The sequence below is a fragment of the Python bivittatus genome, unplaced genomic scaffold, assembly GCF_059951505.1.
Source record: "Python bivittatus isolate LINGU-HERP-01145 unplaced genomic scaffold, Pbiv_v1 ctg000160_np1212, whole genome shotgun sequence".
Classification (NCBI taxonomy): domain Eukaryota; kingdom Metazoa; phylum Chordata; class Lepidosauria; order Squamata; family Pythonidae; genus Python; species Python bivittatus.
Window position 1 is genome coordinate 6,472,012 of NW_028277076.1, and position 13,221 is coordinate 6,485,232.

The following is a 13,221-nucleotide window of genomic DNA, read 5'->3' on the forward strand; positions in this document are numbered from 1 at the left end:
AGATGTAGCCAGCTATAATGGTTTGTAAACCAGTTTGTGGCTTATCATAATATGCAGACCGGCCAAGTGTGACGTGTTCACTAAACCACAGTTAAGCAAACCAGAGCTTAGGCAATGTACAAATTGGCCCCATGTTAATCAAGAAACTCTCATATCCAGAGTGAATGACTGGATTTGGAGAATTTTCATAATCTTGCATTAAAGCCTGCTGCAAGGCTAAATCATATGGGGCTGTGCCTACTGAATTTATACAGTGCAGTTAGGAATGATACACGAGGAGCGTTTGTACCCTCCGGTCTAAAAGTGCAATGGGGATGGCCACTTAAACCCTGGGATGCTGACACAAGAAGCCACAATCGACCAGCTGCGCAAAGCCTTAAACTGGAGGTTGCTACCCGCAATCTGGATTGTATGTCTCATCGAGCCAAACCAGGCTCCCCACATTCGTATGACTCGTGAACCTGACCAAAGTGGGTCAGCTGGTGACCCAGACCCGAAACTAGCCATGGGGGAGCTGCGGCCCAGAGGCCTGACTCGAAGGAGGATCAGGAGGCTTTAAGGATTTGTTCAGAGAGGAGAGAGCGGAAGAAGAGATCTTTTATTCTATTTTCAGGGAAGGTGATGATCTTTACATATTTCTTTGCCTTTATTATAGTCCTATTTTTCCTTCTTTTCTATTTTTCTTTTCTGCACTTCCTACCCTTTCTTTCATTCTTCTATACTTTTTGAGTTTGCATTCGTTTTTCACCTCTGGCACTGTAAACTTCAATCGCATTATTGTAAAATTAAAAAAGGACTCGGCTCTCGGCCGCCTTTCCCGCCGGCCAGGCTTGCGCGCGGACAGAGCGGCGCCTGGGCGCACGGGCGAAGGGCGCGTTTTTACGCGCGGCGCAGCGGCCGCGCCAGGCTCCGGCGGGGGGCGGGGCTTCCCTGCCCTGCCCGCCTCCCGCGGGTCTGGCCGCTCGCCCCCTCGGCCCGGCCCGCCCCGCCGGCCGCTCTCGCCTCGCGCGGTTCCTTTAAGAATCGGCCTACGTGGCACAGCCAAGGCAAGGCGAGCGCCGCGGCTCCGCCACTTCCTGTGCGAGCGCGGCGGGGGCGGCAGCAGCAGCAGCAGCGCTCCAGGAGCCGGGGGGCGGGTGCCTACCAGTCCGGTCTCCCAGGCGGCCAGCGGATTCCCCCCAGCCAGAGCCGGCCATGGGGCACAACGACCTGATGAGCAGCGCCGAGGATTTTGCAGACCAGGTGGGCGGGGGATGCCGGGCGGCCTGCAGCGCACGGGGCGGCCGAGCTGGGGCACCCCCGGCTCAGCCCTCTCCCCTTTTGTTTGCGGGGAGGGGGGAGGGAGGGGGGAGGGAGGGGGGAACCTGGCTGCTCGGTCATAACTCTGGGTGCCCCCCTTCCCATCCAGTGTCCCCCCGTCGTTTCCGCCCCACCTTTCGGGATCGTAATTCTCCTGAAGCCGGGCTGGTAATTGAAAGAGAGGTTTCAATTACGCGTCTGGCTTGTAAATATCCTCGGGGGAAAAACGGAAGAAGAAATCTCTAGGTTCCTTCTTTTGGGGCAGAAGCAGGGTCAAATGCCTCCCCCCCCCATCAGAGCTGACCCCCCCCTTTGGCGGGGGGGTTGTTGCCAGACAAAAAGGGAAGGGTGCCGTGGCTCCGGCGCTCTCTGGTTGAATCTAGAGCCTTGGAGAGATTTGCTTCAGGGAGGGCCCTCTTCGAGGGGATGTGGCTTCTTCTTCACCATCAGAGGTGCAAGGCCCCCAAGGGGCTAAGACACGGTTAGCATTAACCAGGTTTGCTGAATAAGCTTCCATTTATCCTCACATGCATCCTCAGCCATGAACCACGGCTTAAGGGTTCGGGGTCTCATCTCGCATTCAGCAAAACACAGGCCGTGTTGGCTTCTTGGAATGCATGCCCTCCGTTACAAAATGGTAGACCAATCTAACAGCTCCCCCCCAGAGGTTGTTGGCTGGACTCTTTTCTTCCCTAATCATTGTAGCACTGAGGAATTTGATCAACTTCCAAGAACTAACCTTGCTTGGAGTAGAATCTATTTTTTTTTCCATCTCTGCACTTTGGATGCCTTGATTATACCTTTCATTCTCAATCAGTTTATTTATATTTACTTATATATCACATTTGTCACTGCCCATCTCATTAAAAAATGACTGGGAGGTTTACAAAGCGGTTAAATCCAATTAAAATTACAGTACAAAATAATCCTAAATCAATAGAAAATAAATATAATCCAAGGATAGATGTTAAAATTGGCAGTCACTCGGGGAGTGTCATCAAGGAGCCAGCCACCCCCAGGATTGGGTAAGACTCTTGTCACCCCCACACAAGCTGGCAGAGCCAGGTCTTTAGTCCTTCCCAGAAAGCCGGGAGGGTAGGGGCCTGCCACACCTCTGATGATACGAGTTGGTCTGAGGATGATGAATACTGCAATCTGGTATGTCTCGAAGGTGCCTGATTGAGGAAGGGTGATTTTTCCCCACGTCAGTTTTTCCCCTTGGAGTACACAGGTAAATCTGGTCACCCTGTCTATGGCGATGTCTGTCTTCACACAACACACTTCCCTGAGTCAGGGGAAGACCTGGAATTGTAGCACATGCTATGCTTGGCAAGGGTTAACCTTAGTTAGTTCTTTTCTCATACTGTGCCGAGTAGATGAGCTGACTGGATCCAAAGCAAGTGTTTAAAACTCTTCCTGCTCCCTCTTCTCTCTGAATAAATGAATAAAAATGCTTATTGCCCTGCCTCACTTCTTCGGGTGGATTGCGTTGGTGCAGTTTGATGCAACCATCCTAGGATGAGCATGGCCAATTCAGCATGTTGGCTAGCTCAATGAATTGTGAGTTAGCACTTCTTTCTGTCCCGATGTTATTTTTTTCAAGCGTCCTATGAAGAGGGCAAAAAGTTAGGTCAGGTTGCTTTTTGGCTTGCCTTTTAAACAAAACAAAACAAAACAGGCATTCAGCTGTTGTTGAAAGTGAACGCAAATATTGAGAAACATAAAAGTCTGGTGAGTAGCTGGCAAAAAAACCCTTGCCAATAATTTTTGGCCATAGCAATGATCCAGAAGATGACTTCACTGGTATTTTTTTCCTAGGCAATGAACAAAGAAAGCTACAATCTGGTATTCTTATAATCTGATATAAACTAGGTCTGGCACAGTGAAGCATATGTTTGTGACCAGCAGCACCTTGCTCTGTTTCATGTTTCTGTTCCAATGTGACTAATCCAGACAACGTGCTGAACCCCTAAACTCCAATTGACAAAATACAATGCCTGTGTTCACAGAAGAGGATATATCTCAATAAATACATGCTCAGATCTTGGCTTGCTTCTCACAATGAACTACAAACCAATCAACCCATTTTAGCCTAGTCTAATGCGTGGTGTGAACCTTGTCGCCAGAGACATGTAGAGCTTTGCACCCAATACCAAAAAGGTACTTCCAAGTTAAACAACTTGGGAGTTAAAGAAGTGCCAGCGGGAGTCAGTGGGCTGTTGGTATCTTCCTAACTCACATAAACTTAACTCAAGAATAACTCAAGAAAAGACCCAGTTGTTTTGTGGGGGGGCTTGCAGATGAGCGTGTTCCAAAGTGTTGCACATCCTGACTTGCTATCATAGTTCCTTTGATGCTAGGTTAGTGCCTTGAATGCTTCCACGTGCCAGTTGGGCTCAGCCTCTTTTCAATGTCGTTGTGGGGTTGGCGAAGCACCTTGAAAGAGTGGGTTGCGTTCTACTGGACTTACCAGAGATAGATAAACCATAGCTTGTGTACCGCCTTGGCATCATTATCTGGACTCTAGTTCTGAAACACGGGTAGCGGCCACGGCGTGACCCCAGGGTGTATGGTCTCAGCAGGCAGTTTAATGTGATCGTGCAGAACGGCTGAGACACAAAAAACTCTTCCTTTTTGCAATGTATCTGGATGATAAAGATTTACTCAGGAGCCAGGGTTGTGTTGCAAAGAACATAACATGTTGGTTGATTGGCTGGTTTGGAAGCTGTGCTGCTGCACAAGAATGTCCATGATTGTTTGCCCCTACTTATTGAGATCTTCCAATTATGCGTCAAACCATGGCTTATCTAACCATGGTTTACTGAATAAACTATAATTGGCTGAGTTCACACCCAGCAAAGTCAGACGTTCCAGTTGACATGGGACAATGACTACGTTTGTGTAAGACACTGAGCTAAAAACCAAAGAAGACATTTATCTTAATTCCTGAAGTAGCTACTTTTTGGGATGGCCCAGTTCATTGGTGCACACACTAAGCCCAACGTGTTAAGCCACAAAATCGCCAACCCAAAAGGAGCCATGATCCCAGCTCTTGGCTCTTCTCTAATTTGTTATGAACATGGTTGCTGTTTGTTCTTTTCTGTTCCTCTCCAAAAACCCTGTTGACATTGCTCGCACTGTATAAACAATAGCAAGCGTCCAGCCCACTAGGAGCTCCCCAAGGTTATGTTTGCCCTTAGATTGGACAGATTGATTTATCATTAATTGATTGATTAGCGTGCTGCAGCCATTTCATTGACAGTAAAACGAGAACCAATTGCTTTAAAATTGCCTTTCAGATAACAGGGTGTGTCTATATGTACACACACATTTATAAAAATAGAAGAGAGAGAAAATGTGTTTACATTCTTAAAACACATGGAAGGTGGTAGTTACATAGAGACTGAATGGGCAACAGTTTGTCTGGCACAACGAACAGATGGCCAACAGATTCCTCCATTGGCAAGGGGTTGAGCTAGATGCTCTCCAGGATCCCTCTGAACGCTTCCATTCTGTGATTCTGAAGGTTGAAGAGTGCATGCTTCCTGGTGGCTGGATCTCTCGTGTATTCCTCAAGAACTTTCAGTCTAGGCGGAATTAGGCCACGCTTCTAAACCTTTGTTCCGTTTTGGTTTCTTCTTGGGTTACAAGCTAGCCAAAATGGAAATAAGGCAATGAACTGAGGATGCTGCTTATCCACAAGAACCAGGTTTGTAAATGGAGGAAGAGCAGTTTTACATGCCTCCAAGGAAAGTTTCCCCCTCTCTTTCCTTCTATTTCCCCAACACAGGGGAGCATTTACAAAAGTAAGATTTGATGTCCTTGTAAGGAATGAATTTGCTCCTGAGGATTAGAAATGATGGAAAGTATTCTTTAATACATTATTTACTGCTTTCATATTACTGCTTAGTAGTGTTAAGTATTCTCTCTGGTTGCTGTTTGGCTGTAATAAAGTTCTGTCTATGAATGATTCTGAAAGGTGGAGGGTCTTGCTCTTCCTGCATGATCGATTATGTGCCATCAAGTCGGTGTCAATTCTTACCAATCACGTAGATAGATCTTCTCCGTGACAATCTGTCTCCTGGTCCTTCAGGTCTTCCCATGGTGCCCCCATCACCATTGTGACTGAGTCCATCGCCCTTACTGCTGGTCATCCTCTTCTCTTTCCTTGCACCTTTCCCAGCATTACAGAGTTCTCTAGGGATTGTGTGACTTGCGTGGATAGAGATTATGTGCCACCAACTCATGTCAACTCTTAGTGACTACCTAGTTAGACCTTCTTCAAGACGATCTGTCCCTAACCTAGTCCTTCAGCTCTTTCAATGGTGCACCCATCCCCACTGTATTAATCCATCCACCTTGCTGCCATGAATGTTAGCCATACTGATAGATATCTGCCACGATAGCAAAGGCAGTTTTTCTATTCAGACCCACAAGTTTTCTGCGTGCCTTGGCGTTTATTTGCAAGCCAGCTCATAGGGTTTTGCAGATGAATTCATTTCTCTGCCAACTCCTCCAGGTAATTACTATGCATTTCTTCTTGCTCTGCTGCAAAACTAGACAGTTCTATGGGATTATTGAAATGTGCTAACAATAGGTTGCGTGCATGTTTTATATATATTTATATGCACACACACATACGCATACATACAAAATTGGCATATGCATGAAGACCGAATGCTGGGTGGTGGGGGAAATCTGAAAGGTTTCATTAAAACTTGCTTAGATGAATGGAGAAACAGCTTTATGGGTTGTGCAAGAACTTGAGCCCACTGCAGGCAGTGATAAAAAGGAAAAAGAGGTTGTCAAACCTGGACACAAGTGTTCTGATCAGGATTTCCCAATCTTAACTGGATTTAGTAAACATCCTTTGCTTGCGGTTGCATCTGAGATGGCTCTCTCCAGATTTTCCTATATGCAGGGAAGTCTTGACCAAGATTTGACCTAGATTCTGCTTTTGTATTAAGCTTGTCTGACAGTTGGTTGCTAGACAGCAGTTTATAGACAGTGCTGCTGATAAAAAATCATCTTCAGTCCTGTTGTAGTCAGAATATGTTCCTCGATTATTTCAACATGCAGAGTTTGGGGTGGCCCAAAGTTAATTGTGGGAATTGAACATCCAGGTTCTTATTTGTCTTTGTAATGGGGGTTCCCACATCTTATGGTGCTTTCCATGAAGGTGGTGGTTTTGATTAGAGACGATTACTGTCTGTCTTGAAATGGGCAGTATTTATTATTTCAGATGGATCTCAGCTTGATTTTAAAGATAGGAGTTTATAACTATTTGGTTCATCTTCATTTTATTGGTTTGAATGAGAGACCAGTTTCAACACGATGGCCACATTCTTGGAACTCCAGTTGTGACTGAGGCTTCGAAGTTAATTTGAATAAAATGCGCAAAGAAAAACTGGATGCAAATGATAGAAATCAAGAAAATGTGCATCACCTCTCTTTTTCTCCTGATGCAATTATTGTTGTATTTTGCTAGTCACGGAGAGGGGCAAGAGACTAAAGCTGTTTTCTCATTGCTGAGAATCATTTTCAGCAACTGTACTTCTGCTGTCTGAGGTTTCAGTAAACACGGTCCACACATTTACCAGTGTGAGGGTTTTTTTTTGGGGGGGGGTTGTAACCATAAGGGCTAAAAACTTGTTCCTTTAAAAATAACAAATCCTTAAAAATAACAAAAACTCCAGAATTGACGCGAGCAAAGCATGTTTTCTCTCCTGAGTCTCTTTGAAGAAAAGCTCTCAAAAATGCAACATCAAGAGATGATGCTTTCTTTGAAAATCCACCGCGTGCTGTTTAATCGTAGGAAAGGGGACAGGGATTAAGCTGACCAGATATTTTGTAGTAATGTCACAGGAGGCAGCTCGCATGACCGAATTATGCTTCGAAGTTGCAAAACTATCCTGATTCCTCGCGGAATGGGATTAGAAGTAACTGAAAACGGGGCATGCTCCACGTGGCTCCGTTTCCTCTACGCGGTTTTTGGTTCTGCAAATTTTCCCACTCAAGGCATTGCCTCGCCGTTCTTATAATCTTATTAGCAGCCATCTGTTCTGCGTTCCGTCCTTCGGCTGGAGGGTTTAACGACTTGGCTGAAGAGGAAGGAAGCTGCGCCCTCTTCCCAAAACCTTTCTTTCTTTCGCGTCCGAGGCCCTCGCTCTGTTGACAAATGCCAGCGAAGTGAGTTGGCCCAGCAAAAAGAAATTCCAGTGCCACAGAGTGGAGAAGCTTGCTTTTCTCCCTAGATTGTTAATGTTATATGGACTGATTTCTTTATGAATCCCTGCAATTAATATGATAGGTGTATTGTTTAAATAAAAGGTTTTTTGTCTTGCGAAGCATTGACTTTTGGGGGGGGTTTTTAATCAAAGCAGTGCTTGCCAATCTGCCTTGCACAGCTTGATTGATTCCGACGTTGAGATGTGATCCTCATGGTACCTGTAGGCAGCAGCCACAGACTTTAAGTCCTTTTGACCCTAAAAGGAGACAGAGATTGTCATTCAAAATACAGTTAGGAATCCCAATCTGCTTGTGTTGGCCTTTCCTAACCTTTTCACGCTGAATTGGGTTGGCAGAGGACTCCTTGGAAGGCTCACTGAGGACTGCAGTGGAATGATCTTCACTAGCTTGCAGCTTCCTCTGTGCAATGGATTACAGCTCCCATGATCCCCATCTGGCACTATCAGGGACTGCAGTGGCCAGGGACAATGCCGGTTTCCATCCGATGTCTTTAGCAGGCACCTGACTGGGGATGGGGGAAGACAGATCTACTCAGTCCCTTCCTGATGTTTCTGTGTTCTCTAGAGTCAACCCCCTTGGAAGGAAATGGAGCGAGAGGGGATCCAGCCTCTTGCCCCTTCTTTATGTGTCTTTTTCCCTCTCGTGACAGTTCCTGCGTGTGACTAAACAATACCTTCCTCACATGGCTCGTCTCTGTCTGATCAGCACATTCCTGGAAGACGGCATTCGCATGTGGTTCCAGTGGAGCGAGCAGAGAGACTACATCGACACCACGTGGAACTGTGGCTATCTCCTGGCTTCCATCTTTGTGTTCATTAACCTCTTTGGGCAATTAAGTAAGTAGCACGCAGGGTTCAGGCTGGACAGCAGCTGGATTTCTTGGGGTGCAGAATCAGGAATTGGGTTTGGAACCCAGTGGCACTAAATTGGAGCTCCGGCCACGGCTGCTCAGGAGATCATGTTGGGTTTAGCTCAAGAGAGTGGACAGGTTCTGGAGTGGAGGACTACCTGACATTTTTTTAGAGGGCAAGGCCTGCTGTGGGTGGAACAAGGGTTTTAGGTTTTTCTGAGTTCTGATATTAGTTGAATATACGGTTGGTTTTTGAGTTTCCTACCTCAAAACGGTGGGAAAACATGCTGCCAGTTCTGGTTGAAAGGCCTCAAAGAAGAGAGTTGCTTGGATAGTTCTGAAAAAGAATGGATCAGTTTGTAGAGGGCAGGTCCATCAAGGGCTATCCACGCTGGAGAGGCCATGTTACCTCTGAGGTGGGGAGAGCCTGCCCCCAAATCCCAGATGCTGGGGAACACAACAGGAGAGTACCCTGGAGACATCTGGTTGACTACTCTGAGAAGCAGATGTTGCCTTAGGATGTATTTTGGCCTGATCCATTAGAACTGTTCTTACATTTTTCTGTTTTTCTAGGTGGTTGCATTCTTGTGCTCAGTAGGAATTTTGTCCAGTATGCCTGTTTTGGTTTATTTGGAATTATTGCATTACAGGTAAGAAATCTTGTCAACTTCTCCATTCCAAAACCTTTTGCAGATTTTTTTTTAAGTATTGCATCACTAGGTTCATGCAACATGGATAAGTAGGCCAGGGAAAAACTGACTGGTCGCATTCACAGAAGATGTTAAGCTTGATTAATTTTAATTGAGCTAGTTTCTTCTTTCTTTAATGCTTTAGTGTATTATCTGAACCCACTCTGTTTGGTTAGTTAATAATTTATTGTACAGCAAAATCTCAAGTTAATGGACTGTTTGGGAGGCAAGATTATTCATTAAACTGAGATCCCTGTTAAATCCAAATGTATATAATTGATGTAATTAATGTAATTACATCATTGATGTTTTGCATTTTTGGTCAACTTACAGCGTTTGCATAATGCAAATGAGCTAAATAACTCTGCAAAAGCATGTCAGTTACACAACTACGGATTTATTTATTTATACACTCCACAATCAAAAGTCTCAGCAGTTTACAATATGTCTGTAAAAAACATAATAAAATGTCCATTGTATAAGAATAAAAACCAGCCAACCCTCGATTAAACGTAAGGCAATCAATAACTAAAGGCATCAAATGTTTTCTTTTTAGCTTTGGCGACTTATGAAAAGCCACCATCATCCTAAACTGATGCAAATGTCATATAAATATCAATCCTGTAATTATGTAAAAAATGCAACAGATTCAGTTACGTTGGGAATTGGTGCAAATGACATAAATTGTCCAGAGGGATCTCTCTGTTATTTGTGGGGTGAAATCCAAATGGAAAATCTGTTAAATGAGGGGCCTTTGGGCCAACGCATCAAGAAAAGCTGAAATCTCCCTGCAGATTCTGGGCTGGCTATTGGTGTTTTCCCTAGTGTGTGTTTTCCAGATTTTTGGTTGCTTTGATTTTAGCAACGCACCCATTTTCTTGCAAGCTGTGGCTAGATCTGCATGATATCAGCATGCTTCTGTGGGTCAGCCAAAGAGCTCACGTCTGTACAGCCACAATTTGCAAAACTCACTGTTGTTGTTTTGTTTTTAACTTTTTAGCTTAGTCTGTTGTATGAGCCAAACCCAAAATAATTCTTTATTGTGCGAATGCAGAAAGCGGAGTGAATTCTGTAACTGGTGGGCTCTGCAAGTCAGCGCCTGAGTAGATGGGAGAATATGTTTCAGGTTTTCATCGTGTTTGTTTTTCCTTATAGACAATTGCATACAGCATTTTATGGGATCTGAAGTTTTTGATGAGGTATGTCTAACTTTGCATTGCTTTACACGCTTATCCCACTCTGCCACTAACCCAATTAGAACTCCTTGCAAACGGATCTCGCAGCACCTGGCCCTAAATAAATAAATAAATAAATAAATAAATAAATAAATAAATAAATAAATCACCATTTAGGAAACAGAGTCTGCATCAGCTTTTTCCAGGTATCCTGTAAGTCTTTTCAACAGGCAGCAATAGGTATGGCTTCCAAAGTAGAAGGTCTCCTTTCCAGCTGTGCTTTCTTTCCAGATTTATTTTATTTTTTGTGGGGGGGAGGTTAATTAGTGTATTAAGTTCAAATGATCCTGCAACATAACTGGATGAGTCTGTCTGGGATCAACTGGTCAACTAATTCTTTTTTGATGGTTCCACAATACAAGACTGGCCTCCATCAACCTAGTTCAGTGTATTATGGGCACCGGGTCATTGTTTATATTTTAACACAGGCCCCAATAATGGAGCAATACTTAAGTGCCTTGCCTGTCAAAATGACACTAAAGTGGTCCAAAAAGAAGCCAGGAAAATCCAGAAGGATGTGGAATGTCATCTTGAAACATTTTCATCTTTGTACGCGTCTTAGTTTACACTGGTGCCAAGATTTTGCAACTTGGGTTGTGCAGAACGTTACGGTTTGGACAGATACACGTCTTTTTGATGTCTTTCTTTCTCTTCCTGCAGAAATCTTGCCCTTGGAGGGGGTTTGCTACTGCTGTTGGCCGAGTCTCGGTCAGAAGGAAAAAGCATGTTTGCTGGCGTACCCACCATGCGGGAAAGTTCCCCGAAACAATACATGCAGCTGGGGGGACGAGTGCTGCTCGTCCTCATGTTTATGACCCTGCTGCATTTTGATGTTAGCTTCTTTTCGGTAAGTGCCTATTTATTTACTGAACTTATTTATTTACTGGGCTCCCGTACTGCTGCATTTCTTCAGGCAGGCCATAATTAGCAACATCCGCAAGATAAACAGATTCATCCATGATAAGAGTAGGCATATCAAAAACAGTCAGAACAGAGTTCACAACAATAAACTAATCCAACAGGACCCCCAGATGATGTCAACCCATTCAACAAATGCTCAGTGGAAGAGCTATTTTCAGCATCTTCTGAAATCAGAGGCTGTTCCATCAAAAGCAGTGTCCCTGGGCCTCAGCTCCCCTCTTTCACTGGCATGGGAAACAATTAGCATCTCTCAGGCAAATGGAATCGGGGGCTGATTCTGGTTGGAGTCGGTGGTCTGAGAGGTGCTTAGATGCCAAGCTATGTAGGGTTTATAGGTCAAAGCCAGCCCTTTGAATTGTACCTGGAAGCCAACACGAGGCCCATAGCACTGGTATGGTGTGCTCAATGACAAGCGCCAGCTAATATATGGACTGCTTTATGGTGCCCCCGTTGCAGCTTCCAGGTGGTCTTCAAGGGCAGCCCCATGAAGAGTGCCTTGCGTTAGTCCACCCAAGCAATGATAAAGGCATGACTTACCATTGCCAGGCAAGTATCTCAACTTGTGAGGAATCTTCCTAATAAATCCTATTAAAAGTTTTAGTAAAGTCAGGGGAGGAAACAGCATTAAATCAGAATTGCTTGTGTTCCTCTTTTATAGGATTTATTTAGACTGAGTAGTGCCAAAGTATGCTCTTGCCTGACCCTGCTGCTGATTTCTTTCATGCCTGTTCCATTGCCATCTTAGCTGAGGAAGTACCCTAGAATGCCCAGTCAACATAGTCCTCAAAGGCCAGATGTGCTGGGGCTTCAACTCTCATGATCCTTCAGCAAGCGTGGCCATTACTGGATTGGGACAGCTGAAGCCCACACATCTGGAAGTTGGCAAAGTTGGAAAACACCGATGGAAATAAAAGCCTTCTTGGGTTAGCTCAGGTTCCATTTCTGCCCGGCTCCTGTTCATGTTCTGTTCTTCCTGGTTGCCGCAGATCCTCCAGAACATCGTGGGTACAGCCCTGATCATCTTAGTGGCCATCGGCTTCAAAACCAAGTTGGCGGCCTTGACTCTGGTCATCTGGCTCTTTGCCATCAACCTTTATTTCAATGCTTTCTGGACTGTCCCCGTGTACAAGCCCATGCACGACTTCCTCAAGTACGACTTCTTCCAGACCATGTCTGTCATCGGAGGCCTGCTCCTTGTGGTGGCCCTGGGTCCTGGTGGTGTCTCCATGGATGAGAAGAAAAAAGAGTGGTAGAGGAGGAGGAAGAACAACACATTGTCTCAGCATCTGGGAACTGACTCACACTATGGGGAATAAAAACAGAACTGCCAACAATTTAGAGGTGCCTACTTTCCCTTTTTAAAGGCACAATCTTTTTTTTTTTTTAAGTCAATTGTTTTTAGCTCACGACTGCGCTGATAATCTGATACCATGCCAGATCGTTCTTCATTCAAGAACACCTGCCTCCTATCACTGTTCTCTTGTATAATCTCCTGAAATTGGAATGAAAAACCTGACTTGCTGGGACTGCCACGTTTAATTTCTTTGACAATGGGGTTGTTTTTTTAAATTTAAACTACTGTGATCAGATGCCTTGCTGTGTATTTTCAGTGTGATGGGTGTTCCATCTTATATTTTTGGTTTTGTTTACATTCAAGTTGTAATTAAATGAAGTCACATCCCAGATGGAGAACAGACAATCCAAGTGATAAATCTAGTGGTTACTCTGAGAGAGTTGAGAGAATTCTTAACAGTATTGCAGCACTCAAAAATAGTTGTTCTGGGACAGGCAGGAGCAAAAAAAGTTCTCTCCAGCCACATGAGGAAATACCTCCTGCAACAAAAGGTAAAGGAATTGTATGCTGGGCAACTTTATTAAAAAAAAGAGGTGGAGAATATAAAATACTTTGCCTAAGGTGAAGATAGAGGGAACCTCTTGTCTCTGTGCCGAATAGCTCAACTATACTATATTGTATATG

General features: G+C 44.7%; 1 protein-coding gene across 1 annotated transcript; it reads left to right on the plus strand.

Annotated features, from left to right (window-relative positions):
* Window positions 1-982: 982 nt before the first annotated feature.
* SURF4 (surfeit 4) lies at window positions 983-12,942 on the plus strand. The gene is made up of 6 exons (XM_088147055.1): window positions 983-1,242; window positions 8,198-8,384; window positions 8,972-9,048; window positions 10,243-10,286; window positions 10,983-11,169; window positions 12,230-12,942. The coding sequence occupies exons 1-6, from the start codon at window positions 1,195-1,197 to the stop codon at window positions 12,494-12,496; spliced, it is 810 nt and encodes a 269-aa protein (XP_088003181.1). The 5' UTR covers window positions 983-1,194; the 3' UTR covers window positions 12,497-12,942.
* The last annotated feature ends 279 nt before the right edge of the window (window positions 12,943-13,221 follow it).